The sequence below is a fragment of the Adiantum capillus-veneris genome, chromosome 28 (assembly GCF_014529385.1).
Source record: "Adiantum capillus-veneris isolate H3 chromosome 28, ASM1452938v2, whole genome shotgun sequence".
Classification (NCBI taxonomy): Eukaryota; Viridiplantae; Streptophyta; class Polypodiopsida; order Polypodiales; family Pteridaceae; genus Adiantum; species Adiantum capillus-veneris.
In genome coordinates this window covers 110,351,705-110,379,092 of record NC_140958.1, presented here as the reverse complement: position 1 = coordinate 110,379,092, position 27,388 = coordinate 110,351,705, and the positions used below count along the sequence as shown (strand labels likewise).

At 44.7% G+C, this 27,388-nt stretch overlaps 1 protein-coding gene across 2 annotated transcripts in view; it reads right to left on the bottom strand.

Moving 5' to 3' along the window:
* Positions 1-27,388, bottom strand: part of LOC147421090 (uncharacterized) — a 121,652-nt gene that overhangs the window by 59,936 nt on the left and 34,328 nt on the right. For both annotated transcript variants that reach the window (XM_086504023.1, XM_086504022.1), the window contains exons 2-3: positions 25,584-25,795; positions 24,693-24,881 (exon numbers count right to left, since the gene is read on the bottom strand). In XM_086504023.1, coding sequence (XP_086360149.1) covers positions 24,693-24,881; positions 25,584-25,795 — 401 coding nt within the window. The remainder of the gene's footprint in view (positions 1-24,692; positions 24,882-25,583; positions 25,796-27,388) is intronic.

The window sequence follows — 27,388 nt, the reverse complement described above, 5'->3', positions numbered from 1 at the left end:
AGAAGTGCAAGAGTTTGGAGGAGCAACATTATATAAATTGGTAAGAGCGGATTCAACACAATGAGCTACAGAAAGGGGTGTAGAGTGCTATCGATTGCAATAGCAAGAACCCAGTTTTAGTTGAAACATGTAGCTAACACAAAGAGCAATTAACACAGAGCTATATGGAGAATATGGCTGAGATGGGTGACTGCGGTAGATGCTACATTTGTAAGGTCCATATCTAGGGAAGGGTATGAGCTAGGAGAGATTGCTCGAGTGGCTGAGTGATAGCACTTTACTTTGGATCCATTTACCAGGGGCAGAGGAATACCGTCCAGGGTTGTTAATTGTATCGCTTCTTGGGCTTAAATCTCTTGTGCTCTGTATGGTCCTTGCCAGGCAGGAACGAGCTTGGATAGCGCAGGAAGCTAACGTCCTACTCTCTTCCAACATGGAGAGACGAGAGATATAGGCAGACTCAATACCAGCGTCCACCCGAAGGCTGCCTACTCTAGATGATCCAGAGTTGAATTCAAACAGAGGAGCCGACCTACGCCCACGAAGCTGGATGTAGATGGCATGCTTTTAAAGGAGGGCAATGAGAACCTTGTTAGTGCTTTCTGCTTGCCCATTTGCTATTGGTGATCTCAAGTGGGCAACCAAACCTGCAAAATATATTCTCGTACTCGAATTTTGCCACTGTGTTAGCTGTGTAGTCGGTGGTGGACACTATCTCTGTCCACTTGGTTGTGTAATCTATAGCAACGAGAAAATACTTACGATTGCTTGTTTGTTACGATTGGCGTGTGTGTTGGGTTTAGGTGCACATCGCTGACTGTGCAATCGGTGGTGGACACTACCTCCGCCCACTTGGTTGTGTAATCTGTGGCGACGAGAAAATACTTGCGATTGCCTGTCTGTTACGGTTGGCGTGTCTTGGGTTTAGGTGCACAACACTGATAGATATTGCAAATCTTCACGTGAGCAATTCATCCCTAAACACATAGGGCCACCATAAACCACTCTGTAGAATTTTCTGTGGTGTGATGTGGCCAAGGTAATGGCCACTAGCAGGACCACTATGGGAATCTTCTAAAATATGCTTTACCTGATGAGGGACATCTACGCCTGGTCTAGACTTGTGGAGTCTACCCCCAATCAGTGTAAATGGTCTAGACTTCAATAGCAGTGTTCTTTTCTGCAAGGGAGAGGAATTCTATGGGTATTGGCCGGTGGATAGCAAATGCAACAAATCGCCATACCATTCCGAAGTTGTGTCCACTTTGAAGAGAATGCTATCTGGGAAGTCATCCTCAAGACCTGTAGCTGCTTCACCTATTTGTACGAGAGAGAGGTGGTCGGCCATGACACGATGCTTGCCTCGGCGAAGGACCACCTTGAAATCAAACTCCTGAACTAGAAGTAGCCATCGCCAGATAACACAAAGCATGATGATTGGTAATAATTGTGAAGTGTACACCCATTAAATAATGGTGGAATTTTACAATGCATAAACATTAGCCAAACCTTCCCTCTCTGTTGTGCTGGGGGCGATCCAGGTTGATTTCGTTGCTAGAGTGAGTCTGCGGAGCGCCCATTGCAATCTGACTAGCATCAATATGTACATGAAAAGTGAGAGACCAAGCTAGGGCAACTAAAATAGGTGCCTCATTCAGACGCTTCTTTAGGTAAGCAAAAGCTTGGGCCTCAGCCTTGGACCACTAAAAGGGTACAGCGGGTCAGCGGGTTGGAGGTTGTGCAATGTCTACATACATGCGAATGAGCCTGCGATGATAACCTGTATGACCTACAAAGCTCAGAACACCTTTGAGATTGACCTCAGAATAGCCATTATCTCGTCAGGTCAAGAGCTAAACCTTTAGCAAATACTACATCACCCCAAAGTGTACCTTGAGTGACCAAAAAGTGCCATTTGTTAAATTGAGCTTAAGGCGCACCTCTTAACACTTGAGGAATATTGCGGAGAGCTGAGCTATGTGTTCCTCCAAATTCTCCATTGGGGTGGAACATTGAGCGCTAGAGAATGTTGAGAAGTTGTCCATGAAGATTCGGCGATGATTAGTGAACAGAGGACAAAAGATGACGTAGACTGTACAACTGAAGGAAGGTGGGGCGTTTTCAGCCCAAATGACATTCTCGTGTAGATGAAAATTCCGGGAGTCACAAAAGCCGTCTTTAGCTGGTCATCAAGATGAATTTCCAATTGATTGTAGCTATTAAAACCATCCATGAAACTGTAGAGTATGTGTCCAGCCACATTTTCCAAGACGCGTTTGATGAAAGGGTTTGGAAAGCCATCAGGAATTGTCCCCTTGTTGAAAGTACGATAGTTGACGCAGACACAGATTTTTATTGGATTGCTTCTTGGGAGCTACGACCATCGGTGATAGCCACTTGTAGTCCCGGGCTCGATGACACTTGCTTCTTGCATCTCCTCTAGCTCTAGTTTGACAGCTTCCGCATACTTCGGGTTGAGCTTGTAAGGTCGGCCTCTAACTGGCTTAGCCCCCTCGACCAATGGGATAGTCTGGACTTTGAGCTCTAGTGGGACCCTTACAAATCTTTGTAGGACCAGGCAAACACATCCTTAAAGAGTGCATTAACGAAATTACCTAGTCAAGCAGCGCAAGGTGATCCCATATCCAAGCTACTAAAAGAATGGGCTGAGGGTTATCTTGGTCACCGAGGTTGACTTCCTTCACTTGGTGAGGAGGTTGTACTGGCAAGGTTGTCTTAGAAGATGAAGACGTCACCGCTTCGTGGAGGTTCGAGACATCATGAGCTGGTGTTTGATCAATATTGAAGTTGGCATATGCTTCTTGTAGCCATCCTTGGGGAAGCTTGTCAAAGGGTAGTTCATCAGACATAGGGGTGACTTTAACCTTGGTCGGAGATTCAAACATCAAGGAGGTTGAGGGTTGGGCGAACTCTTGTGGAGGAATTTCTTTCCTCTTCTATGGTCCTATATAGGCTCACCAAGCCCAGACTAGACCAAGGCGAGTGACTAGGTGAGCTAGACCAAGCTGGACGAAGGGCGAAGACCATCGAGACAAAGCTGGATGAAGGCGAAGGTCAGCTGGATTAGATCAGGGGAGAAACTAACCCAACTCGTGCCAAAAAAAGAGAGCACATGTAGTAGGAAAAGTGCGTTGTCCTCTATGGGTGCTTCTCAATGTAGTGTGCAAGAAACCTTAGTCCAACAGAATGAAAACACTATAGAGCAATGGAACAAAGCAAACTCAAAAGATATAATAGTCGACTTGTCACGAGGCTATGGCAACCACTAACCTTAGTTGTTGGTTTCTTTCCCTTGATTTTTATTTGATTTTTATTTGATTTTTGGGACCCTCATTTTGAAGTCACAGCTTTCTATTGTGGGTGCTTCTCAATGTAGTGTGCAAGAAACCTTAGTCCAACAGAATGAAAACACTATAGAGCAATAGAACAAAGCAAACTCAAAAGATATAATAGTCGACTTGTCACGAGGCTGTGGCAACCACTAACCTTAGTTGTTGGTTTCTTTCCCTTGATTTTTATTTGATTTTTGGGACCCTCTTTTTGAAGTCACAAATGGCCGGACATTGTGTGGCCAATGTGAGACGGTCGATGGCCGAGAGTTCCAGCCGCAGCTGTGAAGGGCAGGTCGCCACGAGATGGGGCCAGTCGAAATTGAAGTCCGGGCAGTTAAAGGGTGTCTAGGCTCAGTTCAAAGTCATTTTAGGCCTCGCACTACACTTCATAAGTTGGTGGGTACTAGGAAATTAACTCAAAAGAGACAAACTGGACACTTGGCAACCTGTGAGCCATTCTGCAAGCCACATTAGCGGGAGGTGCCCGAATTTGAGAGAGGACGCTGATTTTTGCTGTCTTCTTGCTCATTAACTGAACTCCAGTGTGTGAGTAGTGGATGCAGGTGATCACAGCTTTAATGAAAGCTTGCCTTCTCCCTTGTCTTATGTAGCACGATGATTCCGCTCTCATGCATCCCCCCCCCTTTGAATACAGACACGTGATGCCCCGCTCGAGAGCTTTTCATTTGTATGTACATTTGTGTGGGTTCATGCACGTTTGTCGAGGCAAGAGCCTCTTGCACAGGTACTGGACTAGCTAATTGCTAATCCCCGCAAGTACAGGTGAACTTGGAGAGATTTTGACGCGAGAAATCTCGTCCGATTCAAATGGCAAGTAGCCCTATAGGTGTGTGAGCTTGAGGGCTTGCTCCGGATGCGACCGGCACGCAAAGCGGAACTAGCCTGCTGTGTATTTTTGCAGGTTTAGGGTTTTGACCCTAATTGATCCCTAATACCCCCAAGAGCTTTGAGGAAGCTAGGGGATTATGATATAGGTGTTCTGGTAGCATTTTGAGGCAGAAAACAGAGAATTCAGCGTTCTGCAGATTCTCACCAGGTTTGGCAAAGCGCTCAAATGTGCCAGGAAAGTCACCTTTTGCACTGGGATTTGTCTGTGAAGCCTCCTACTGTGGTGATGTTGTACGTCATGTGACACATCCAACCCTATGTGTCCGTGGACAAGCTACAGCATGATCAGGGTTCAGTCAGTCCAGTCAGTCTAGATGAGAAAGCTGAGCAAGGAGCACAACAAGCCCTGAGGCAGCAGGTATGCCCTCTCTCTCAGCAAGAACCCCTCAGCACGCACAGTCACCTGGCGTTTTCAGCTTTGCCTCATCGCCAACACATTCAGCTAGCGTTTTTGTTCATCGCCACAGTCCCTAACCCTGGCGTTTTCAGCCCCTTCATCGCCACAGTACGAGATAGGCCAGCGTTTTTACTAACGCTACAGACAGCTCCAACGTTTTCCATTTTCAGCCCTTGTTGCAGCAGATGGTTCAGCGTTTTCAGCATTCCATACAACAGCAGATTCAGCCCTAGATGCATGCAAGAGATCGCCATTTTCAGCCCTCAAAAACACAACCAAAACAGTCATTTTCAGCCACCGAAAAAAGTCCCAGACTTTCAGCCTTAGAGTGTTTATGGACAGCAGATAGAAGACCGCAGATTTCAGCCCTAAAGTCATCGTCGTCATCCCCATCGTCGTCACCGGCATAGTCCCAAGTTGCATCAGTCCATTGCATCGTCATTGTACCACTTTGTGCAATCATAAGTAGACCACTCTCGCTGACGAGAGTGGGGCCTTCGGAGGAGGGTTTTACGTCTCTGGTGTCGTATCTCTCTTCTCTCTATCTCTCAATCTCATACACTTGCACGCACAGTGTCCATTCACTTTGTTTGTGATCATAGCACTTTCCATTAAGAACGGAAGGCTCTCCCTTCCATAAGAACTAAAAGGAACCTTGAGCACAGTTCGGAGCACTCATCTTGAGCAAATCGCAAACAATCATTCCCCTGTACCTAACACTATAACAGACTTGGACACTCCAAGTCAAAAATCAATCGCGACAGCACTAAATAACCACTTCAAAACAATTCACAGATCACAATAGATTTACACTGGCCCGGCGGAGTTCCGTGCCTAGAGATATTGGCCCCAAAGACTGGCGCCCCTTTCGGTATTTCTTTATGTATTAATCAATGTCAATGTACAAGAGCGGTTAGGGTTTCACTCTCAGACTCTACGTCCAGATGCTCTGCAGAGTGAGCCCTAAACCGTGTATATAAAGATTACAAGGGATGCCCAAAAGTAGAGCCCCAAAAGCTTGAAAGCAAAAGCAGATTCTCTCTCTCTCTCAAAGAGTGCAACAAAAAGCAATTATGCCTTTCTCTCTCTCTATCTTCCAAAGCATAGCCAAAAGTTGAGATTTGCGTCGCTCAAAAAAAACCAAAAAGAAAAAATCCTCACATCCGCGATTTCCGGAAATTAGGGTTTTTGGCAAAAATTAGGGTTTGCAGGAATTTTAGGGTTTTTGGCAGAAATTAGGGTTTCTACTGTCGGTAGCCACGTCATCACTTTGTGACATACCCCCCTCTTGAAAGCATTGTAATCGACCGCGATTACGCCTACAAAACCGACAAAAGCCATAAACCGTTTTAGCAGACACTGGCTGTTAGTATCTACGTACTAGGGACACACATCTAGCACATGTACCAAATCGACAGTCATATCACATGACATCACAGGACATCACATGACATTCAACATTCATTCGGATCTTAGACCATGATTTATCGGCAATGTAGCTAGCAATCACATCTAGGTCCAATCGGGACCTCATCGATGTCCGATTGACTAACCCCTAGTGCAACCATGTCTATTGGAGATCAATCAGACCAAAATGCTGCAGTCATTTCGTCTATCAGTTCCTGCACTCAAAAGAAGTCAAGAAAAAATCAGTATCATAATCAGCAATTCCATTTCATAAAGTCATCCAGTAGAATACTGTCAGCTCTAAGTATCCCTGAAGCTCAAAGAGACATTAGTGACTTGAGTATCAAAATCAAGGCATCTGTTGCTAGGAGCGGAGCAACTCCCCTCTTATGCATCCCCCTACACCAGATCTGCGGCCAAGCTGAATTCTGGGTTCCGCTTGGAATAGACTATGCTAATCCAAAAGCATCGAGGTAAAGTTTCACAATCTGAGGAGTACCTGCTAGGTCCTCCGTTCTTGATCTTAACCAAGAACCGCCTTCGGAGTTTACCTTTAGTCTTCGTATCCTTATGTGCCAAAATCTGTTCAGGAACAAGGATCTCCTCGTTTTCTTCCACTTCGGGTTGCTCATCATGCTCCCCATCATCAAGAACATCACCCTTCAAAGGTTTCAAGAGACTCACATGGAATGCATTGTGAATCCTCCAAGTATCTGGCAGTTTCAATCGAAAGGAGACATCATTTATCTTTTCACTGATCTGGAAAGGTCTGTAGTATCGCATATTAAGCTTTGGAAAAAGCCTCTCCTTTCCCTTTTTCTTTCGTAGGCGTCCTTCTCAAAACGTAACAGCACCCAATCATCCTCCTTCAGTTTCAAGTCGCGACGATGGCGATCCGCTGCCTTTTTCTGTCGTTCTTGAGACTTCTGCAAAGTCTCGCGAACCTTGAAAGCCGTATCCAAATCTCGCGAATATTCATCCGCTTCAAATATCTAATCTTTCGTGCTCAGGAAGGATGGAACATTCGCAGCACTTCCAATAATCTCAAATGGCGTCTTCCCCATCGAAGAGTGTATCGTGTTATTGTAGGCAAATTCCACCAAAGGTAAGTACTTTTCCCATTGAGTTTTCTGATCCGAGATACAAGACTTCAATAAATCTAAAACAACTGAATTGGCAATCTCAGATTGCCCGTCAGTCTGCAAGTGGAACGATGAGGAGAACTGCAACCGCGTGCAAATGTTCTCCCAAATTGCCTTCCAAAACAAACTCATAAATATGGGGTTGTGAGCCGACGCCCTTCCAAGCGGGTATGGCATTTCCTAGGGGAAAACTGTCGGGTTTCAAAGGCAGTTTAGTGAGGTGAGCGATAAGTTACTTGGAGGAGGCAACTCCAAAGGGAAGACCGAAGCAAGTCCCGCAGTACCTGGGCCTCTGAACAAAGGTACTTGGTCGCTGTCACGCCCACCGAAATGGGTCTCTCAAGGGAAAAGTCATCGCCCTAAGAGTGTAGATAATTCTGGCCTTCCGAGTCCAGAGGAAAATAGTGACAAAAGCGTCTGCCTTCGGTTTCTCGGGGCATAGTCCTGGTCGTTCTTCTTGTTCACTTTTTATGGTGGATAAGGGGAGCGGCCGGGCTTGCCCCACCCGACTCCGAAAACAAAAAAATAAATATGGGGTCTCCGTCGGAGACAATAGTCTCAGACGTGCCATGTAATCGGAAAATCATTGTGATCATTCTGTGTTCTCGGGAGATCAAAAATGAAATCCATTGCAATACTTTCCCACGGGCGGGTGGGTATGGGTAAAGGCTGTAACAATCCCTGTGCCTTATGCCTGTCAAACTTGACCTTCTGGCATACTAAGCAACTGCGCACAAACTCTTCCACATCCTTTTTGAGTCTCGGCCAAAAGAAGTATCTCTCTACCCCTTTCATGGTGGTAGCAATGCCGCGGTGACCCGTAAAAGGTGGACAGTGGCATTCAGTCATAACTTTTCTCTCAACGGCTGTGTAATGCACAACATGGTTTTTCTCATCAAGTAGCCTTTCCGAAGGAAGTATCCAGCTATTGTCTCCCCATCCCGTATCCGTGTGAAAATATCTGCAAAATCTGTATCCGTGGCATACTGGTCGACCATATCCTCGAAGCTCCTATGATGTATCGCGGAAAAAGCCAGAACCAACGGCTTCCGGGACAAAGCATCTGCCACCACATTCTTCTGTCCATGCACATGGACAATCTGGAAGTGAAACTGTGACAAGATGTTCGCCCACCGCATCTACTTTTCCGAAAGGTGCTTCTGTGACAAGAAGTAGCGCAAACTCTGATGGTCTGTAAAGGCAGTAAAATCCGCTCCGAGAAGGTAATGCCGCCACTGAGTAAGAGGCTGGATAATCACCAAAAGCTCTTTCTCATAAATATGTGTTGTCATCTCCGGCCTAGAAAAGAAATCGGCTCTCGTAAGCAATGACATGGCCTTCTTGCATCAAGACCGCACCCAGACTACGACCACAAGCATCACAATATACTCCAAATGACTTCTGCAAGTCCGGCAAAGTCAAATCTAGTCCTGTAGTCAATTTCTCTTTCAATGTCTGAAAGGCAGTCACCTCTGTGGATCCCCACGAGAAAAGGACTCCTTTCTGTATCAAGATATGCAAAGGGGAAGCAACCTCTGCAAACTTTCGTATGAACCGCCTGTAGTACGAACACATTCTTCAAATCGGGCCAATCACGTATAGTCTCTAACTTAGCCGAATCCACCTGCACTCCTGCTGCTGAGACAAAGTGTCCCAAAAAGTCTCTAAAGCAAATAATCTCTGCGTTCTGCCTCATTCTTGGAGAAACAATGATATCATCAAAGAAAGTGCCAACAAATAGTCTGCACTCTCGAAAAATCATGTCCATCATCCGGTTAAATGTCGCAGGAGCATTGTTAAGCCAAAAGGCATCACCAAAAACTCAAATAACCCAAAAGTAGTCCGAAAAGCTGTCTTCTAGACGTCTCCCGGCGCGATTCGGATCTAATGATACCCACTCTTCAAGTCAATCCTGCTAAAGCACGAGGATCCCTGTAACCTGTCGAGTATATCATCGATCCTAGGAATCAGAAATCTGTTCTTGATGGTGATTTTGTTGAGAGCTCTATAATCGATGCACATTCTCCAAGATCCGTCTTTCTTCAAAACCAACATTGGAGAGCAATACGGTGAAGTACTAGGCTGGACAAGACCCTTTTCCAAGAGGTCTTTCACTGGGTTCATAATCTTTTCATTCTATACTCGGCCCACACGGTAAGTTGGCTAGTTCGGTGGTGTGCTTCCAGGTATCAGACCAATAGTATGATCTTCATGCCCTCTAAAAAGCAATCGGTATGAGTGTGGAGAAAAATCTTGGCGTTCTTTTATTCAGGTCAAAGCATATTCAACCTTTATCCATCGTTCAGGTCTCTCCCATAAGAATGAGTAAAGAAAACTGAAGTTCATCAAGTACAATCTATGAGCCCTTCATTTGTCATAGTCGCTTACTCAGCCCGGTAGTCAACCACGGCGTAGTTCTTGTGGTACCAAGGGATCTTGAGTAGAACGTCACTCGCGTGCCCTGAACACCCCTGCCATTTCAAACGAAGTTTGCCAACGCTCGGTGTAATGGCAACATCCCATCCGGGTGCCAGTCGAACTACCTCCGATTGTTGCGTCAGTCTTTCGGGCGTAATTCCAAATCGAGCCACCAATTCCAAGTGAAAAGAAGTTGGCCTTGGCTCCTTCAAAAGAGCTTCCTGATCCTTCACTTTGCCCCAAAAGCGGCAAAGTTTGTACTTTCATTCATTAGATTCGGTGCAGATCCCACGCAATGTGGTACCAGTTCTGCTTTTCTATCTGCCTTTTCTGCCACGTTCCTCAGCTGCTCTCGAACTCTCAGGCCTGTCATCTCCTTTATCATTCAGTTATTTCTGTGCCTTTTTAGGGCACTTCGCGGAGATATGTCCCTGTTCCCCGCATCCAAAGCACTTCCCCTGGGCCCTCTTGGATGAATCGAGCTCGCTCCTAGGAGTAAGCTTGGGTCGTGCATCCTTTTTCTCTGGGTTGCTCTTTTTCTTTCTACTTTCATTCCCAGAAGTCTGTTCGGCTCGCTGTGTCATGTTCTCATCTGTGGGGTAAGTCAGACTGCTAGAGTGAATGGCAAAGCCCCGCTTTGCATGACTCATCAACTCCTCAATAGAAGCTGACTTCTGCTTCAAGCAGTGATCTCGGATCTCTGTAGGTAGACCCAGAGTGAACCGCTCTCTTTGAACGTGATCTTCTTGAATGAAGAGGCGGGTAGAAAAGAGTCACAGTAAGCATTGATTGTATCACTTATTTTAAAAGAAATAAAAAGCTTTTTGAATTTCAGCCATTTAACTGGCGCAGTCTTGTTTAAAAGAAGCGTAGACCACCAAGTACGAGCATTCCCCTTAAGGTAAGAGGTAGCTCTCCGAATCTTGGAGTGCTCTGAATAGCGTCCTCCCGCGAAAGCAATGTCAAACTATTGTATAAAAGACAAAGCCTTCGAAGCATCTTCGTATCAAAGTGTCAAATTTGATCGACTGTCCACCTTCCTTAAACTCTCGGACGTTTTTCCTTTTATCTTCCAGAAAGTCATATTGGTTGGCTTTTATAAAAACTCTTCTTGTTCGCATTAAATTTCCGTCATCGGAGTCTAAACTATCTGTAGACGAGTCCTCAGTAGAACTATCAGGCTCTGGGCGAGATTTAGCCTTCTTTGCCTTTTTCTTGCCCTTTCCGAAGCTTTGTTTCTTGCTTCGCTTTTTACCTTTTCTGTCTTCTTCGCTCGAATCTGAAGAGCTAGAAGAACTGTCAGAAGAAGAAGAAGAAGAAAAACTGGGTACTCCTTCAAATCGAACACGCTTCTTCAGTTTCTTTGCCTTGTCAAAAGTCGATTGACGACCCAAATATCGTGGGGAGTCGATGCTTTTCTTCTGCTTTTTGCCGTGCTTTTTGGCTTTCTTTTGCGCGTCAAAAAGCTGAGCAATCCGTGCATCAACCACCTCTTGTAATTCCTTCTCTGTATACTGTTTGTGATCAGAAGGTTTCTTGAGAGCGGGTTTCAGGGGTGGTGTGTCACCAGCGTGTGACTACTATCTATCCTTTTTGTTGATTTCTTTCTTATTATCTATTTACTTTCACTTTTTGGAAACACCCTCGGGAAATCTAACTGCCCTGCATTGCATAGCTAGTGTGGAACTGTCCAAAGGGAGTCCAGGCCTGAGGGCAAGAGAGCACTAAGGTTGGACAAAGACTATGGTTAGCCAAAGTGGGGTCATTGACTAGCCAAAGTGGAATCCTTTGCTACAGAGGCTACATTTCAGTTCTGGGTGTGGCTGCAGTGTACAAAGGGGGTCAGATGACCTAGAAAGATACAATGGCAGCATCTCCTAAAATTTAGGGAACTGCTATTTTGAGACCTGAAAATGTGTTTGCGTCATTACCTCCGGAATGACAAGGGGAACATTTTCTTACTTTGCCGTGAAGTCAACTGGGCAACCGGTTGGGAGATTTTTAGGCGGCAACCCCGAAATGGGAAAATGCTTGTAAATGCGCCAAGTGGCACATTCTGGTGCACTTTCCTCATGCACCAGGAAGTGGCGCTGATTTTTAAGCTGGGAGAGCTCATTTTTCAGTTTTGTCACAGGTTAAGAGCTATGGAGTGCTTGCTTTCCCTCCTATGTACAGTGCGGTGCCAGGAGTGATGCCCTGCAAGCTACGCACTGCCCTCTCTCTCCCCTATGAGAGTATGTTATGCCCCTCTAGTGGGCTTTTCAATTGACCAATGTACAGTTGTGTGGGTTCATGCGCGATTGCCGAGGCAAGAGCCTCTTGCACAGGTACTGGATTAGCTAGCGGCTAATCCCCCGCAGGTACAGGTGAATTCGGAGAGGTTTCACGCCAGAAATCTCGTCCGATTCAAAGGGCAAGTAGCCCTACAGGTGCGGGAGCTCGAGGACTTGCTACGGATGCGACCGGCACGCGAAACGGAGCCCGAAACAGTAAATTACAGCCTGCTGTGTATTTTTGCAGGTTTAGGGTTTTGGCCCTAAACGGTCCCTAATACCCCAAGGAGGTTCGGGGACGCGAGGGGACCGCTGTAAAGGTGATCTGGCGCATTTTCGGGGCTGAAAACAGAGAATTCAGCGTGCTGCAGATTCTCGCCAGGTTTTGCAAAGTGCCCGTATGCGTCGGGAAAGTCAGTCAATGCGTGGGAATACTGACTGTGAAGGGTCCTAGTACAGTTATGCTGCCGAAATCGGGCCGGAACAGTTGAAATTCAGCCAAGTTTGTGCGGGGCAGCTTGTAGGGAACCACAGCGTTTATTCCCTCTTTTGAACAATAAAGAAATACCGAAAGGGGCGCCTAAGTTAGGGGCCAATCTGGTGTCGGTCTACTCATACAGGTGCAATCTAGCAGCCTGTATCCCTTTCCCCTTTGTTGTGTCTTGAAAGTACAGGTAAAGTGGACGACAAATTAAATGGGTGAAAGCAAATAAGGTTTAAGTTTAAAGTCTACCGCCCTTTTTGGATTGAACAGGCCGGTTTCATGGTTCCATCGACGGGATTAAATCACTTTTTCCCATAGAAGTGAGCCTTGGTCAGTTTGGGCTTGAAGACACAGGGGATCATAGACCAGACACAGGAAATTGCAATTATGATGTGACTGAAGAGGTTGATCTAAAGAGTGGGTACCATCAGATCCGCATTAGATCAGAGGATGTGCACAAGACTGCTTTTAGAACAACGTTTGGCCTTTACGAATTTTTAGTGATGCCCTTTGGTCTCACAAATGCTCCTGCTACGTTCAATAGGATGATGGACAGAATTTTCCGTCCACACCAGCAGTTTGTTGGTACATTCTTTGATGACATGATAGTCTACTCAAAGAATGAAGAGGAGCATAGGCATCACTTGGCCATTGTGTTTGAAGAGCTACGCAGTCATAGGTTGCTCATCAATGCAAAGAAAAGTGAATTTTTTCTGGAAGAGATCCACTTTCTGGGACACATTGTCTCAAAGGATGGTGTCAGAATGGATCCTGCAAAAGTTGAAGCGATCAAGTCATGGCCAGATTTGAAGACAGTGCACGATGTCCGAAGTTTCTTGGGACTATGCTCCTATTACAGAAGGTTTATCCGAAATTTCGCTGAGATTGCTTCACCTTTACATGCTCTTCAAAAGAAGGCAGTCACCTTTAGATGGACACAGAAAGAGATTTCAACTTTTAATCTCTTAAAGGAAAAGATGACTTCAGATCCAGTCATTGTGTTGCCAGATCTTAGGAAGTCATTTGTGGTCCAGTGTGATGTCTGTGGTAGTAGCATTGGTGCAGTGCTAATGCAAGATGGCAGGGTAGTAGCCTATGAGAGCAGAATTTTGCAAGGGCCAGTGATGACCATGCAGGTCTATGAGAAAGAGTTACTGGCTGTGATTCATGCGCTCTTAAGTTGGAAAAACTACCTGCTAGGTGCAGATTTCGTTGTCCAAACGGACCATCAGACCTTGCGATACTTCTTGACACAGACAAAGTTATCTGAGAAGCATATGCGATGGGCAAATATCTTGTCCATGTTCCATTTTCAGATTGTGCATGTGGAAGGCAAGAAGAACGTTGTGGCTGATGCCTTGTCAAGGAAGCCACAAATTTCAGTTGTGTCAATTCCTTTCAAGTATCATGGCATGCCACATTCGATTGTTAGCGACCGTGATCCACGCATGACAAGTTTATTCTGGAGTTGAGAATATGGGCACCACGCTCAAATTCTCTTCGTCATTTCATCCTCAAACATATGGGCAGTCAGAAGAGGCAAATTCTACTGTCGTAGATCTACTGAAGTGCTATGTGTCAGAACATAAAGGAAAGTGGGAGCAGTATTTGCCATTGGTGGAGTATTTGCCTTAGAAAAGACTCAGGCAAAGCAAAAGAAAGCAATTGATCGTCACCGTCATGAAGTGGTATATTCACTTGGTGATTGGGTGCTTTTATGCTTTGAAAAGGCAAGGTTAAAGAAGATGAAGGGCAAGGAAAGACTGTTTCCAAAGCTCAGCATGCGTTACTATGGGCCTTTTCAAGTGTGCGACATAATCAGTGATGTTGCATATAGGCTGAAATTGCCTGACAGTTGGAAGATTCACAATGCGTTTCATGTGAGTCTTCTCAGACCCTATGTGGGTGATGTGCCAGAAGATATGCCAGCTGAAGATCAGCCGGAAGTCGAGGAACTTGACGAGATCTTGGTCCCCGAACAGATTTTGGCACACAAAGAAAGGAAAGTGAAAGGCAAGGTTGCTAGGCGTTACTTGGTAAAGTTCAGAAACTATCCACCAATGGATGCTAAGTGGATGGAAGAAGGTGAACTCGCAGAGTCACCAACTGTGTTATCACTTTATCTTGAAGCCTTCGATTTGCAACCTACCTTGACCCCTTGAGTTTCAAAGCTACATGGATTGTCAGTGTGGCAATGGCTTCTGAAACAAATGATGTACATGGTATTTAAAGTGAGCTCAAATGAAATACCTGTTACATGAATGTTAGAGCTATACAGATTGTCAGTTTGGCAATTGCTCTTATGGAATGTCCAAAAGTGTGCTTAGTGCTATAGAAGTGAGTATTTCTTGTCAGTTTGTCAAGGATACAGTAATTGCTTCTATTAAAGAGTACATGTGTAACTGCATTCTTAAACTGTCGGTTTGGATATGCTCGAAAGTGTTACGGGATCCAACGTGTACTATAAGACAGTGGCAAAATGTGTGGCTACCATTTTGTCATTCGAAAGCTAGTGACTCAAAGCAATGGCAAAGTGCGAAGCTACCACTATGTCATTGGGAAAGGCTTCACACGCAAGCAATACATGTGTCGACGAGGTGTTGAACACACCAGGGTTGACAATGAGCATGTATGTGTTGTACACGTGTCGACAGGTGTTGAATACATCAGTGTTGACTGTGAGCATGTACGACATAGATGCAAACGAGGTGCAAACGAGGACGTTTGAGATTTCAAGAGGGGCGTATGTCGCAAGCGTGTGACTACTATCTATCCTTTTTGCTGATTTCTTTCTTATTATCTATTTACTTTCACTTTTTGGAAACACCCCTCGAGAAATCTAACTGCCTTGCATTGCATAGCTAGTGTGGAACTGTCCAGAGGGAGTCCAGGCCTGAGGGCAAGAGAGCACTAAGGTTGGACAAAGACTATGGTTAGCCAAAGTGGGATCATTGACTAGCCAAAGTGGAATCCTTTGCTACAGAGGCTACATTTCAATTCTGGGTGTGGCCGCACTGTACAAAGGGGGTCAGATGACCTAGAAAGATACAATGGCAGCATCTCCTAAAATTTAGGGAACTGCTATTTTGGGACCTGAAAATGTGTTTGCGTCATTACCTCCGGAATGACAAGGGGAACATTTTCTTACTCTACCGTGAAGTCAACTGGGCAACCGGTTGGGAGATTTTTAGGCGGCAACCCCGAAACGGGAAAATGCTTGTAAATGCGCCAAGTGGCACATTCTGGTGCACTTTCCTCATGCAACAGGAAGTGGCGCTGATTTTTAAGCTGGGAGAGGCTTATTTTTCAGTTTTGTCACAGGTTAAGAGCTATGGAGTGCTTGCTTTCCCTCCTATGTACAGTGCGGTGCCAGGAGTGATGCCCTGCTCGCTACGCATTGCCCTCTCTCTCCCCTATGAGAGTATGTTATGCCCCTCTAGTGGGCTTTTCAATTGACCAATGTAGCCAACGGCTAGCACAAATATCTCTAACCTTCCAGCTGCACCTATCTCTCGACCGTGGTGGTGGTGAAGTAGCTAGGGTGTCCTCTAGACCACCACTTCCTAGGTTTGCTACCACTTGTCATTGCCGAGGCGAGAACCCACCGAGTGTGAACCCAAGACCAACTGTAGCCGCTGATCAACTGTAACTGCATGTTCCATGCGAGTGACACTGTAGCCTGATACAGGTGCAACCGCCCTTGCCACCACCTTCCCCACCGCCACCTGGGTATAATGGTTGGAGCCTATGCCTACCCTTATTATTCACGTCTTGCATTTGCACTGCATCAGCCAAAGGATTTTAAGGATGGTGGATCTACAGTAAAAGTTTTCGCCTTTTCAGACTTGAAAGATAGGAAGAAAGCTTTACAATTCCTACAGTAGGTCGACAATATCTTTGCTCTGGGGACTACACTGAAGATTCCAAGATGTCTCGAGCCGTCGGTTTCTCAAAGACAATGCTATGCAATGGTGAAGTTCTATAGCTACCGAGCCGCACGCTCCAAAGTCTTGGCAAGCTTTCAAGAATATTTTTGCCCGGGGCCACATGACATCCTCGTTTAAAGTAAAGATTCTGGCATAATGGGGAAACGTAAAAATGCTTGTCACGGAAACCAGGGAAGATTACAACCTTCCGGTGTCTTTCTTCAAGTTGGTATCCTTGGACGACCGGTGCAAACACTATACCATTGGATTGCCATCACCTCTACAAGAATACTGTTTGTCCAAGCAAGTTTCTACTATTCAAGAGCATATGGACTATGTTGTGGTCGGTTACAAGCTTATGAAAGGAAGATTGAAATTTGACATGGATTAACTAACAAACACTTAGAATCCTTGAAAACAACGCACATGTGAGGTCCTATTGTGATCTTCTCGCGATAGGAAGAGGAGAGCGTCACAAAATGATGACGTGGAAGCACGTTGTACGGACAAAGGATGATGACGTGACAGCACGTTGTACAACAGATTCCAAAATTTACGCTAATAGGTACCACGTGGCAATAGTACGGATTTCCGCATATTGCACCGACATGCTGATGTGGCTACTGTATGAAATTCCGTAATTTGTGTTGACTGCTTTTTATGGCAGATTTTGGGACCAAATGCTTTTAGGACAGTTTGCTTTTGTGTTTACTGCTTTTGGGGCATCCCTTGTAAGAATAAATAGACCCAAAGGGCCTCACTCTTCAGAGCATCTAGACGCAGAGTCTGAGAGCAAAGGACCCCTCGAGTGTTGTACTTTGCTCAAGCATTGATATAAAAATGAATACCGAAAGGGGCACGAGTTTTTGGGGCCAATACCTCTGGGCACGAAACTACGCTGGGCCGTGTCGAGTAAAATTGAAATGTAATTTAAAGTTGTGAAGTGTTTTAAGGGATTCTCTCGTATGTCGTGTCAAATTTCCGACTTGGGGTGCCCAAGTTTGTGACATGGTATCAAAGAACGACTGATTTCTCTTCTACAGAGAAATCCGATTCTCTTACCGCGACATACATGGGTTCAAACGACGTATCCCGTAAGAATCAGACAAATATCCTGACAATTCTGGAATGGGAGGCAACACGGGAGATTGGAATGGATCAGTAGATCAAGAGTACGGGCCACCTTGGCCTAGAGAGTATCAATTGGTGGAGATGTAGCGTCAACAAGAGGTTGATGATTGTGCAAAGCAAATGCTTCAGTTTGCAAAGGATCCCCAGTATGCCAAATTTTTGACCTGGCACGCGATTGATCAGGTGCATTCCCAACAGTATTCTTTCTGTTAATCTCTTTCGTAAGAAGGGAACTCTCCACATCAGCATATGCAAGTGTGGTGTTTGAGTTGCTCAAAGCTGCCCTAAAAGTGTCCCAACTTTCACGCAATGTGCATAGCAAAAACGTAGCTTCGAATTCATCATCAATGTTGAATTCCAAATTTGTGAGCTGGCTGAAAATTGAATTAAACTCATTCAAATGCACCAACATCAAAGTGCCTTCCTTCATACGAAGGTCCATGAGCCTTTTCAACCAGTATACTTTGCTAGCAACAACTTTGTTGAGCATACAAATCATCAAGCCTTTTCCACATATTCCATGCATTCTCTTCTTTGAGATATTGAACAAAAGAGAATCTGACACGGAAAGCATAATCGTAGAGTGTGCAAGCTCATCCATCTCTTCCCACTCGTCATCATCCATACCTAGTAGTATAGGCCTGCCAAAAAACGAAGTGCCTTGCCTTTGCACTTGATGCCCATTGAATGGGCTGCCCTTAGGAGGAAACTCCGAGGAAACGCACTGCTGCCCATCACCCTAAGTGAAGGGACACTGCTTGGAAAGCAAGTCGCCATACTGCCCATGCCTGCCACAAAAATGCCACCAAGCTGCCAGCCAAAAACGGTAGGTGTCACGTGCACATCTAACCCTATGTGCATGTGGACAAGCTGTTCCTACTTCTAGGGTTTAGGTAGCCTAGGCAGTGTTCTTGCACCCTTGTGATCCTGTACGCAGGTCCAAGCACTTAGAGTAGTTGCATACCCTCTGATTGCACAACCAATGATCATTAGCATCAATACCCAGTACCAGCATGAGCATTGTCCACCGCAATGACCCATTCTTGAAGTTGCATGTGAACCACCTCTTATAAGGTCATTTATTTAATAAATGACTTCATTATTTTAGCAGAATTGTGGGAGTTGAATGGAGCCTGTTCGGCCCAGTTCCAAGCACCTATATAAGCAACGCCAAGGTGACCAGTAGAAGCGGAAGAGGCAGCAGAAGAAGCTTCTCCTCAGCAAGTCCAGCAGTGCTAGCGTTTTTTGCACCAGAAAGACCTAGCGTTTGTAGAAGAAGACCTGCATTTTCAGCAAAGGAAGACCAGTGTTTTCAGATCAGCCCTTAGCCTCGCCCTACCGCACCTACCCGGTAGCAGAACGTCGCCGTCACCACCCAGCATCCTTTCGGTTTTCAGCACAAAACAGCTAGCGTTTTCTAGGTTCTGCTCAGACAGCTAGCGTTTTTCAGTTTTAGCCCTTGACGCGTCGGTGGCAGCAGATCAGCCCCGTAGCGTCGCAATTCCGGCATATTCCCAGTAGAAGGCCTAGCGTTTTCAGATTTCAACCATTAGCATCGCAGACATCCGTCGTCGTCGTCGACATCATCGTGGTCGTCATGGAGGGGGCTTTGGGACCCCATGTGGTGTCGTCTCTTCTATCTCTCTCTCTAGCACTCTCATGCACTTTGCCTTGACAGTGTACACTCTCTTTGTTCTGGTCATTGCACATTCTCTCATCAAGTCAAGAAAGGTTCTCCCTTCCCGTGAGTAAAAGGAACCTTGAGCACCCATCAATCACTATCCTAAGCCATACACCATCATTCACTTCCGTTTCACATTACATTGGTATCGGAGCTCTTTGGCAATGTTCGGTATCATCACTGAAGGAAAGAAGCACAAAAACCACAATAATTCTTTTTGCTTCTTGTGGTCGCACGTAACCCAACACCACTTGGGTGTGTCGATCCCTAATCTGTCCTTTTGAAGAGTGGCAGGTAACCCAAGAAAGAAGGGCTTGTCCAACCTCCCCTCCAAGGGCCGCAGGAAGGAGTTGAGCTTGGGTAAGAGACAAGCCTTTTTAAATGCAGATTGCAAGCCAAGAACCTCGAGTACTCAAGAACCCCAAGAACCTTGAGTGCTCAATAACCCCAAGAACCCCAAGTACTCAAGAACCCCAAGAACCGGAAGTAACCAAGTACTCAAGAACCTCACGACCCTCAAGAACTCAAGAACCCCAAGTACCCAAGAACTCAGTGCATGGTCATCACCCGAAGCGGAATGGATACTTTGTGTGAAGGTGATGAGAGCGGAGTTGAAGAAGCCGAAGTTTCTACACCGGGAGGATTGTTTCCCGATCCTCCCTTATCTCCATCTACGCCATGGATTGCACCAAACCCTATGGAGGCTTTGGTCAAGTCGATGATGGAGATGATGCTACAAGAAGAGGTGCAACGCGCCACCATGGATCGCGATCCTGAAGAACGAAGGGCAACTATGGAGCTTGAGCGTGAGCAAGCATGCGAAGCTCAATGCTTAGCGGCTGAAGAAAGAAGGGCAGCTATGGAACTCGAGCGTGAGTGAGCACACGAGGCTCAACGCATAGCGGCCAAAGAAAAGCGAGCGTCTATGGAGCTAGAGCGAGAGGCGCAGAGAGACCAACGCATGCAGGAGTTGGTCCTACAGGTACTCTCCTCGAAGATCGAGCCACTCAAGGAGGTCGGTGAGTCATCACGTAGCACAGGTAGAGACGAAGATTCCAACAATCCAGTCACTGAGAAATTGACGTTTAGTAAGTATGATGGTAAGATGGACACTTCTGTGATTTATTCCTGGTTGCATCAATTTAATGCTTACTTTACGACTAACAAGAAAACAAGTAACAGTAAAGTTTTGACGGCTGCTATGTATCTAGCAAGTGATGCCATTAACTGGTATCAAGCTTTGAAGGAGTCACAGTTGCCTGAGCATCTTGGGCATCCCGAGGAAGGCGATCCTCTCTTTCAGTTGGGGCGACTTCCAAGACAAGCTCAAGGCTCGCTTCATGCCACCGTAGTACCTAGATCAATTAAAAGAAGACTGGCGAGGTCTTAAGCAAAATGGCACTCCTATTATGTCTTTTTTTAACCGTATTTTGTAGATTGGCGTCCAATTGCGCAAATTGGATGCCAAACAAAAAGAGGCTTTCCTTTTCGGGTTAGACGAGTACATCAAGTTCGATGTACAAGTTTTCATACCTACAGACTACAATGACGCTGTCAAAATTGCTCTGGCACAAAAAATGAAGCACAACAAAGGTAAGCCGAAGGAGAATAAGTCGAGTACTTCTCAAAATCCACCGAACGGTAAGACCATTGGCAAGCATGACGATAATTCTTCTTGTCAATCTTCTTCTACACCTAGAGCATAGAATTCTCACAATGATGATAACAGAAAGGTTAAAACTCAAGTAACCGCTAAGTTGACACTTGATGAAATAGCTGCTCAAGGAATTTTAGGAGGTAGGTGAACTCTTGAAGAACGCACCAAGTACCAAAAGGACAGAAGATGTTTTCAATGTCACCATAAAGGTCACGTAAAACGAGATCGTGCTAAGAAAGCACCTAAATAACCCACAAAATCCACATCATATGTTAATGCACTCAGTGAGAACACAAATGTGTCTGAAGTTTCTCATGATCATGTGGATGAGTCTCTCATGCAGTGTTATGGTCATGTGAATAGTAAACACATTGTGATCTTCTTTGATTCGGGTTGTATGCATGACGTGATTAGTGACTCTCTTGTGAAGAGCGCACATTTAGAAGATCTTCCCATAAATCCCATTGTGATCTCTGGTTTTGCTCCTGGCATGCACTCTTCTTTCACGGATGAATGTCCTAATGTGACAGTGTTAGTTCAAAATGCCGGTTTTCGTGGTAGATTTGTGGTTTCTTCTTCCAAAGGATGTGATTTGATTTTTGGCATCAAGTGGTTTAAAGGTTATAATCCACACATTGATTGGAAAGAAAATACTCTTTCTCTTACAGTCGAAGGAGCACCTCGTGTGGTTCTTCTTGATTGGAAAGAAAATACTCTTTCTCTTACAGTCGAAGGAGCACCTCGTGTGGTTCTTCGTTGTGACAAGAACATTCCGTCTTTGCCACTAGTCTCTCACTCTCATGTTTCGAAAGAGGATACAACACGTAGTATCTTAGTCTCTCTCAGTACATAGTCCCACAGTCTAGAAAAGAATCCATGAAAAGAACTCTCTTGCTTTCATGTCTTCTCCGAAGCACGACATGCATTTTTTGCATGATAGAGAGGCAATTGTTCGTCGGGTTCACCGAGCTTTCACGTTGCTCCAATCTGTAACGAGTACATCTTGGGATGACCGTCAAGCTAGATGTTTCCAATCTTATGAGCAATTTGGTGGTTTGGATGTTTGTATTTCTAGTGAAGCTAACCTCATTGTAGATACGATCAGTACGCAAGACCGATCTTGGCTCTCGAGTCGAGATCCAAAGAACCCATTCAGGAAGTATTTTATCTTTGCATGATTAGTCAATACACTAATGGAGCAAAAGACACCGTGCGTGCACTCACACCTTGACATCTTAACACAACAGATGGAATTCACTCAATTCTCTCACCCCACACGCAACCACTCAAGAGCTTCATAAAAAATCTCCCTCCAAGCTCAATTCAAACTCCAAACACCTCGAGTTACAAGCCCTTGCCTGCCCGCAGACCCTACAAGGTGAGCGAGTTGATCAACGCTTGAAATCACACTCGATGGTGACCAAAATATACAAGAAAAACCACCAAAAACTCAAAAACTCTAGCCACAAAAGGCCTCTCTTAAACCATTGCAAAAGCTTCACCAAACTCCACTCTGTTGGACTCTTTGGAGTAGCCTCAACCCTAATGGCACCGATAGAGGGTCACATAGTCTTGCAAAAAGCCGCACCTTCTTCCCTTAATTCCTCACACACACACATCCATGGAAACCTCAACTTTCATAGACTCTCCCAAGTGCAAAATTGAAGAAGAACCTCTCATTCACTCCTCCACACACTCGAAAGCGGGACGTGAACGAGTCGGGCAGGATCACTTGTAGAAACCCTCCTTCCTCCCACATAGAGAGAGTTGAGAGTGTTGATATTGAACTTCAAAAAGTACTCCCCCATCCTGAACACTCACAGCACCGTGAGTGATGTGGCAATTTTAAGCCTTTTCATATCATTACATTCTTTTGTCCAAGCGGAGACTTGTGTTTTGTGTGCCTCACTCTAGTGTGTTTTGAGAAGAGGATAATATTGTGTAAGTGATATGCAACAAAACCCACATACAGGAGAGTTGTTGAGATGCGGGCTTTTGTTGCATCTCTTGTGAGAACAACCACTCCAGTTAGGATTATGATGTGTCAACAACCCATGTGAAGAACATGTGTGTCCTATGTGCCAAGCTTAATCAACATTTCTAGTTGGCTTACCTATGATGTCACCCACTGTGTGCAAAGATGCCTTGCTTGAAGCTATACACTCAACAATTTCTCAATAATCAAGTGTGTTTGTGTCAAGTTCATGCTTCCATCACATCGAGTTACTAGTGTATGGTTAGTTTCTTTAATTACTTTAATTATGTCTTATCATGAATGGTACAATGGCTTATCCACCATAGCCATTGATACCAACAAACACCTCAAACCCTTTGCAAAAAAATCGAGCATGTTCTTGCATCTTCATATCCTCAACTTATCTATCTTTTCATGCCATTGTACTTTGAAGCGTGATCACTTTCTTCCAAAATGAAGAGCCAAAGTGTCACTCAAGTTGTTAGAACCAAGAATATTCACTCGAATATGCTTCAAAACAAAAGCACTGAGAAATTGCAAATAATCCTATGCTGAAACTTTCTGAAGCAACCTTTATTTTTTTAAGTTGTCTAAAGTGAAATCCGTATGTGTCAATATGTAGGGTTTGTTGAGAGGATCCACTTTGTCTTCTACAAAGTCTTCAAATTCTCCACCATTTGAGAGACTTTTAGAATATTCCAAAACACAGAAAAAGCATCAAAAAGCTCGCTTTTCATGTTTTGAAGAGCAAAAACGACCTTATTCAACCATAAATCTGTTGTACCATTGATGATGTTATGGAAGTTGCTAATTATGGGCGCCAGTTATTGTAATAGCAGATGCTTGAGTGCTTTTAAGCCTCACTTGTAAATTAAAGATGATTTAGAATGCTTTTAGAAACCAAATGACACTATGTTAAGAGGCCAGGGTGCCATTAGCTGGTGGGATCAAGTGAATGGGCTCTCAGTTAATAATTGTAACCGCAACAGTTCTCTAATATAAAAAGCACCACCATCATGGGCGCCTGTTGAGGGGCAAGTAACTCTGAAAGTGGAACTCCGCCACTCTGGGCGTCTTGACTGAAATGTGATTTTCAGTTCAGTCTGCTGTTTTACGTTCAGTTGTGGTGTTACTTCCTTATTTTACAGCCTTGTCGGGTGACTTGTAAGTACTGACCAATTTACTTCCATTTTCTTTGCGGTGATTACTCAAGTGTTACAAATTCAATGGTATATACTTTTCTGCTACGATAATCGATCAAGTCTTTCCAACGATTCTCATTACTCGGTCGTATTGAACTGCTCACCCTTTTGCTGCAGAGAGAAAAGGGTTACAAAACCCTCGTAATCTTGAACATAATACAAGATTTCTTGAAATGGACCAAAGCATTGCACATTTTACTTATGCCAACTGCTTTTATTTTTTTGTTGAGCCATCCAGTGTGAGAGTCTTTGTTCAACGCAATGTGGACTTTTGCTTTGGAGGCTTTCATATGTGTAAGAGATGTACTCAAAAATTTGGAAGCCATTGGCCACCCGCGAAAGAAAGGCTGCTTCTTGGACTTTGGGTGGCTTATTTATTTTTCTGTACATTATAAACCATGATACACTTCCAAAGTGAGCGTGCACACGAGAGAGTGATTGCATTAAGCTCTACCAAAAGACGGAAGAACAGCTGGTGTGGATGGTTATTCATGATACCACCATAATCTACCCCATGGCCAACACACCAATTGTTGTAAGCTGTAGGTGTACGATTGTGCCCTAATAATGTCGGTTCAAAAACAGAAGGTCCAAAAGGGAACAACTAGGCAACTTTATTGACTCCCTTTCCCAGTATCCAGTGGCTATTGGAAAAACCAAACGATCAAGTGTTTTTTCTGATCTTTACTAACTCACATTTCACTTGACAGGGATTGAAATTTCAAGAAAGAGATTACCTCTGCATGAATACACTGCACATCGCTCACAGTAAAATCGGTATCTTTTCTCTGTAGTTCTTGTTCCAGAATGGTTTGAACATCCAATGCCCATGAGTCTCTAAGCTCTTGATGGCTACTGAAGGCTGTTAAGTCAATATCTCCATCTGGAAGGTATGTTTTCAGAGGAACTGAGCCAAACCTAAATACCTAACCAATAGAATAGAGATAATGCATCAAGATTAAAGCCTCTAAGAAATCATAATTCTGTGATTTTATAAACAACTTGAAAGTGTTATAAGAACCATAAGTTTTTTATAAGATGAAAACAACTGCCATCAAAAGGAGATGAAAAGAAAACTACAAGTTCATGCATTAAAATCCAAACTCTATAATTGCTGTTCTTCGACAAGAAAATACATCGCCTTATATTCCATCAAGCATAAAAGAGCTCCATGTTGTAAGATTGCAAGCTGACTTGCTTGGCTAGTTTGCCATTTTAAGCTAGTGAAGATTGCGAGCTGACTTGATTGGATAGTTAGCCATTTTAAGCTCTTGAAGATTGGTGACCCAAAAGAAGCTGACAAAACCCATTTTAACCAGCTTTACTTCCCCAATGCAAAAAACTCATGCTCCTTCACATCCATCAGGAGTCTATTGATAAAATTGAAGAGCGGGACACACCATCTGTCACACTTTAGGAATTAGTTTCGCCCAAAGCATCGACCATCCATAAATCATTCATGATAGAAAAACAATGACTATCCTTATCTTCGAATACTGCCAGTTATGCAATGCTAACATTGATTGACAACATGACTGACACGGTTTTTTGGCATGTAACCAAAGCATGGTCCAGATAGAGAGACGTGAAACATAAACACTTTCAAACAGAGGGTCTCAGTTCAATACCTTACAATCCAAGCACTTTTGCACGAGGCCTGAGACATAATCAGCAACAGCCTTCCTTTGCAATTCAGAATGTCCATTTGGCTGGATATGGGATAAAAGCTCTGCAATTCTTGATTCCCCATTTGCCCATTGTTCATCAGATTGCTGTGAGGAAGAGGGCTTTGAAGTATGCAAAAATGCTGCCTCAGCAATGCAAGAGCTCTGCAGCACACCTTTAAGAAAAATGATGCAGACCTCTCTCTCTCTCTCTCTCTCTCTCTCTCTCTCTCTCTCTCTCTCTCTCTCAGGGAATTACAGAACAGTATTGACAAAAATTAGTAGAGAAGGAAAATCAGAAAATGTATGATTTATATGAGGAAAACATATGTATGCATTATGCGGGACATGGATGTATGCGTAGTGTGGATATAGTGGGTTGGCCTCTCTTGCAGAAGTGCATCAGAAAATGTATGATTGATATGAGGAAAACATATGTATGCATTATGCGGGACATGGATGTATGCGTAGTGTGGATGTCACAAAACGGGAGCGTACACGAGCACCTAGAAAATCTGAAAATTATAATTCTTTGAAAACATGAGAGAAGGGAGAAGATCGACACAGTATTGGGGACCAGAAGATGGGCTGGTCCCCCCCCCCCCGTAAAGAGTATTCTTTTATTCATGGAGAATTCTTATACAAGCACGAGAACCCGAGGAAACCCCTCCGTTCTGTAATCTTAGACCCCGAAGGTCGTGCTTTCCCGTAAAGGGCTTGGGCACAAGGCCGTTCCTTCCCGTAAGGGACTTAGGCGTGAAGCCGTGCTTTCCCGTAAGGGACTTAGGCGTGAAGCCGTACTTTCTCGTAAGGGACTTAGGCGTGAAGCCGTACTTCCCGTAAAGGGCCTTCCCGTAAGACGGGAGATTCCTGCAAAACAAACCACACAAAGCAACAATTCTCAAAGCGTATCAACACCTTATACCTATCGCTTCTTGCTCGGAGAATCAACCTCCGTACTCAGTCGTCACGCGAACACTTGCAAATTCTGTCGCCGGGCTCTACTCCAGAATCCCAGCGCTAGGGCTTTTCTGCTGCTTCCGGCTCTCCTAAACTGAAACGCTGGCTACCCTTTTATAGGGTCCGACACCCGGTAGGAATAGAGGTCCATAAGTAGAACTTGGCGCTCCTAGAGAGAGGAGAGAGAAAATCGTGTTTTTTTAGAAAGAGGAGAGAGAGAGAGAGAGATCGCAATTCAGCCCCCTGCATAGCTATTAGCGCTGGCTTTTTTTATATGAGCCCTGCTTGCTTTATTTTATTAATAAAGGGGCCGGTCACTTAAAAGTGACCGGTCACTTTATAAAATAAAGTGTGAACCTGTTCAAACTTTAAAAACTCACTCAGTTAGTGAAAACAATGCTACACGGACACATTCCAGGCGTCCCCGGGTGCAGGACACGACACAGATGCAATGTAGACACAGACTCCTCGCGGGAAAACATCTGTCCTCCCGTGACTGTTCCTGCTTTTCATAAAAAGCGTCATTGAACCCATCTTTATTCTTGTGATTGCGTTCTTACGCGTATTTTCTTACTCAGTTCGGATTTCCTCCTTAGCCTACGGAATGCCCCCTTTCTGATCCACCCGTCACCCATCATGTGACGCACCCGTAACCCGGCCCTTTCCACCGAACTTACGGAAACTCCTTCGCGATGTTTACCGTCACCCATCAAATGACACATCAGAGTTGTCCGTTCCTAATGGCATTTCCTGTAGCTACAATCTTTTAACAGTTCTTAGTGTCCACATTAAAATATCCTAATTTCATA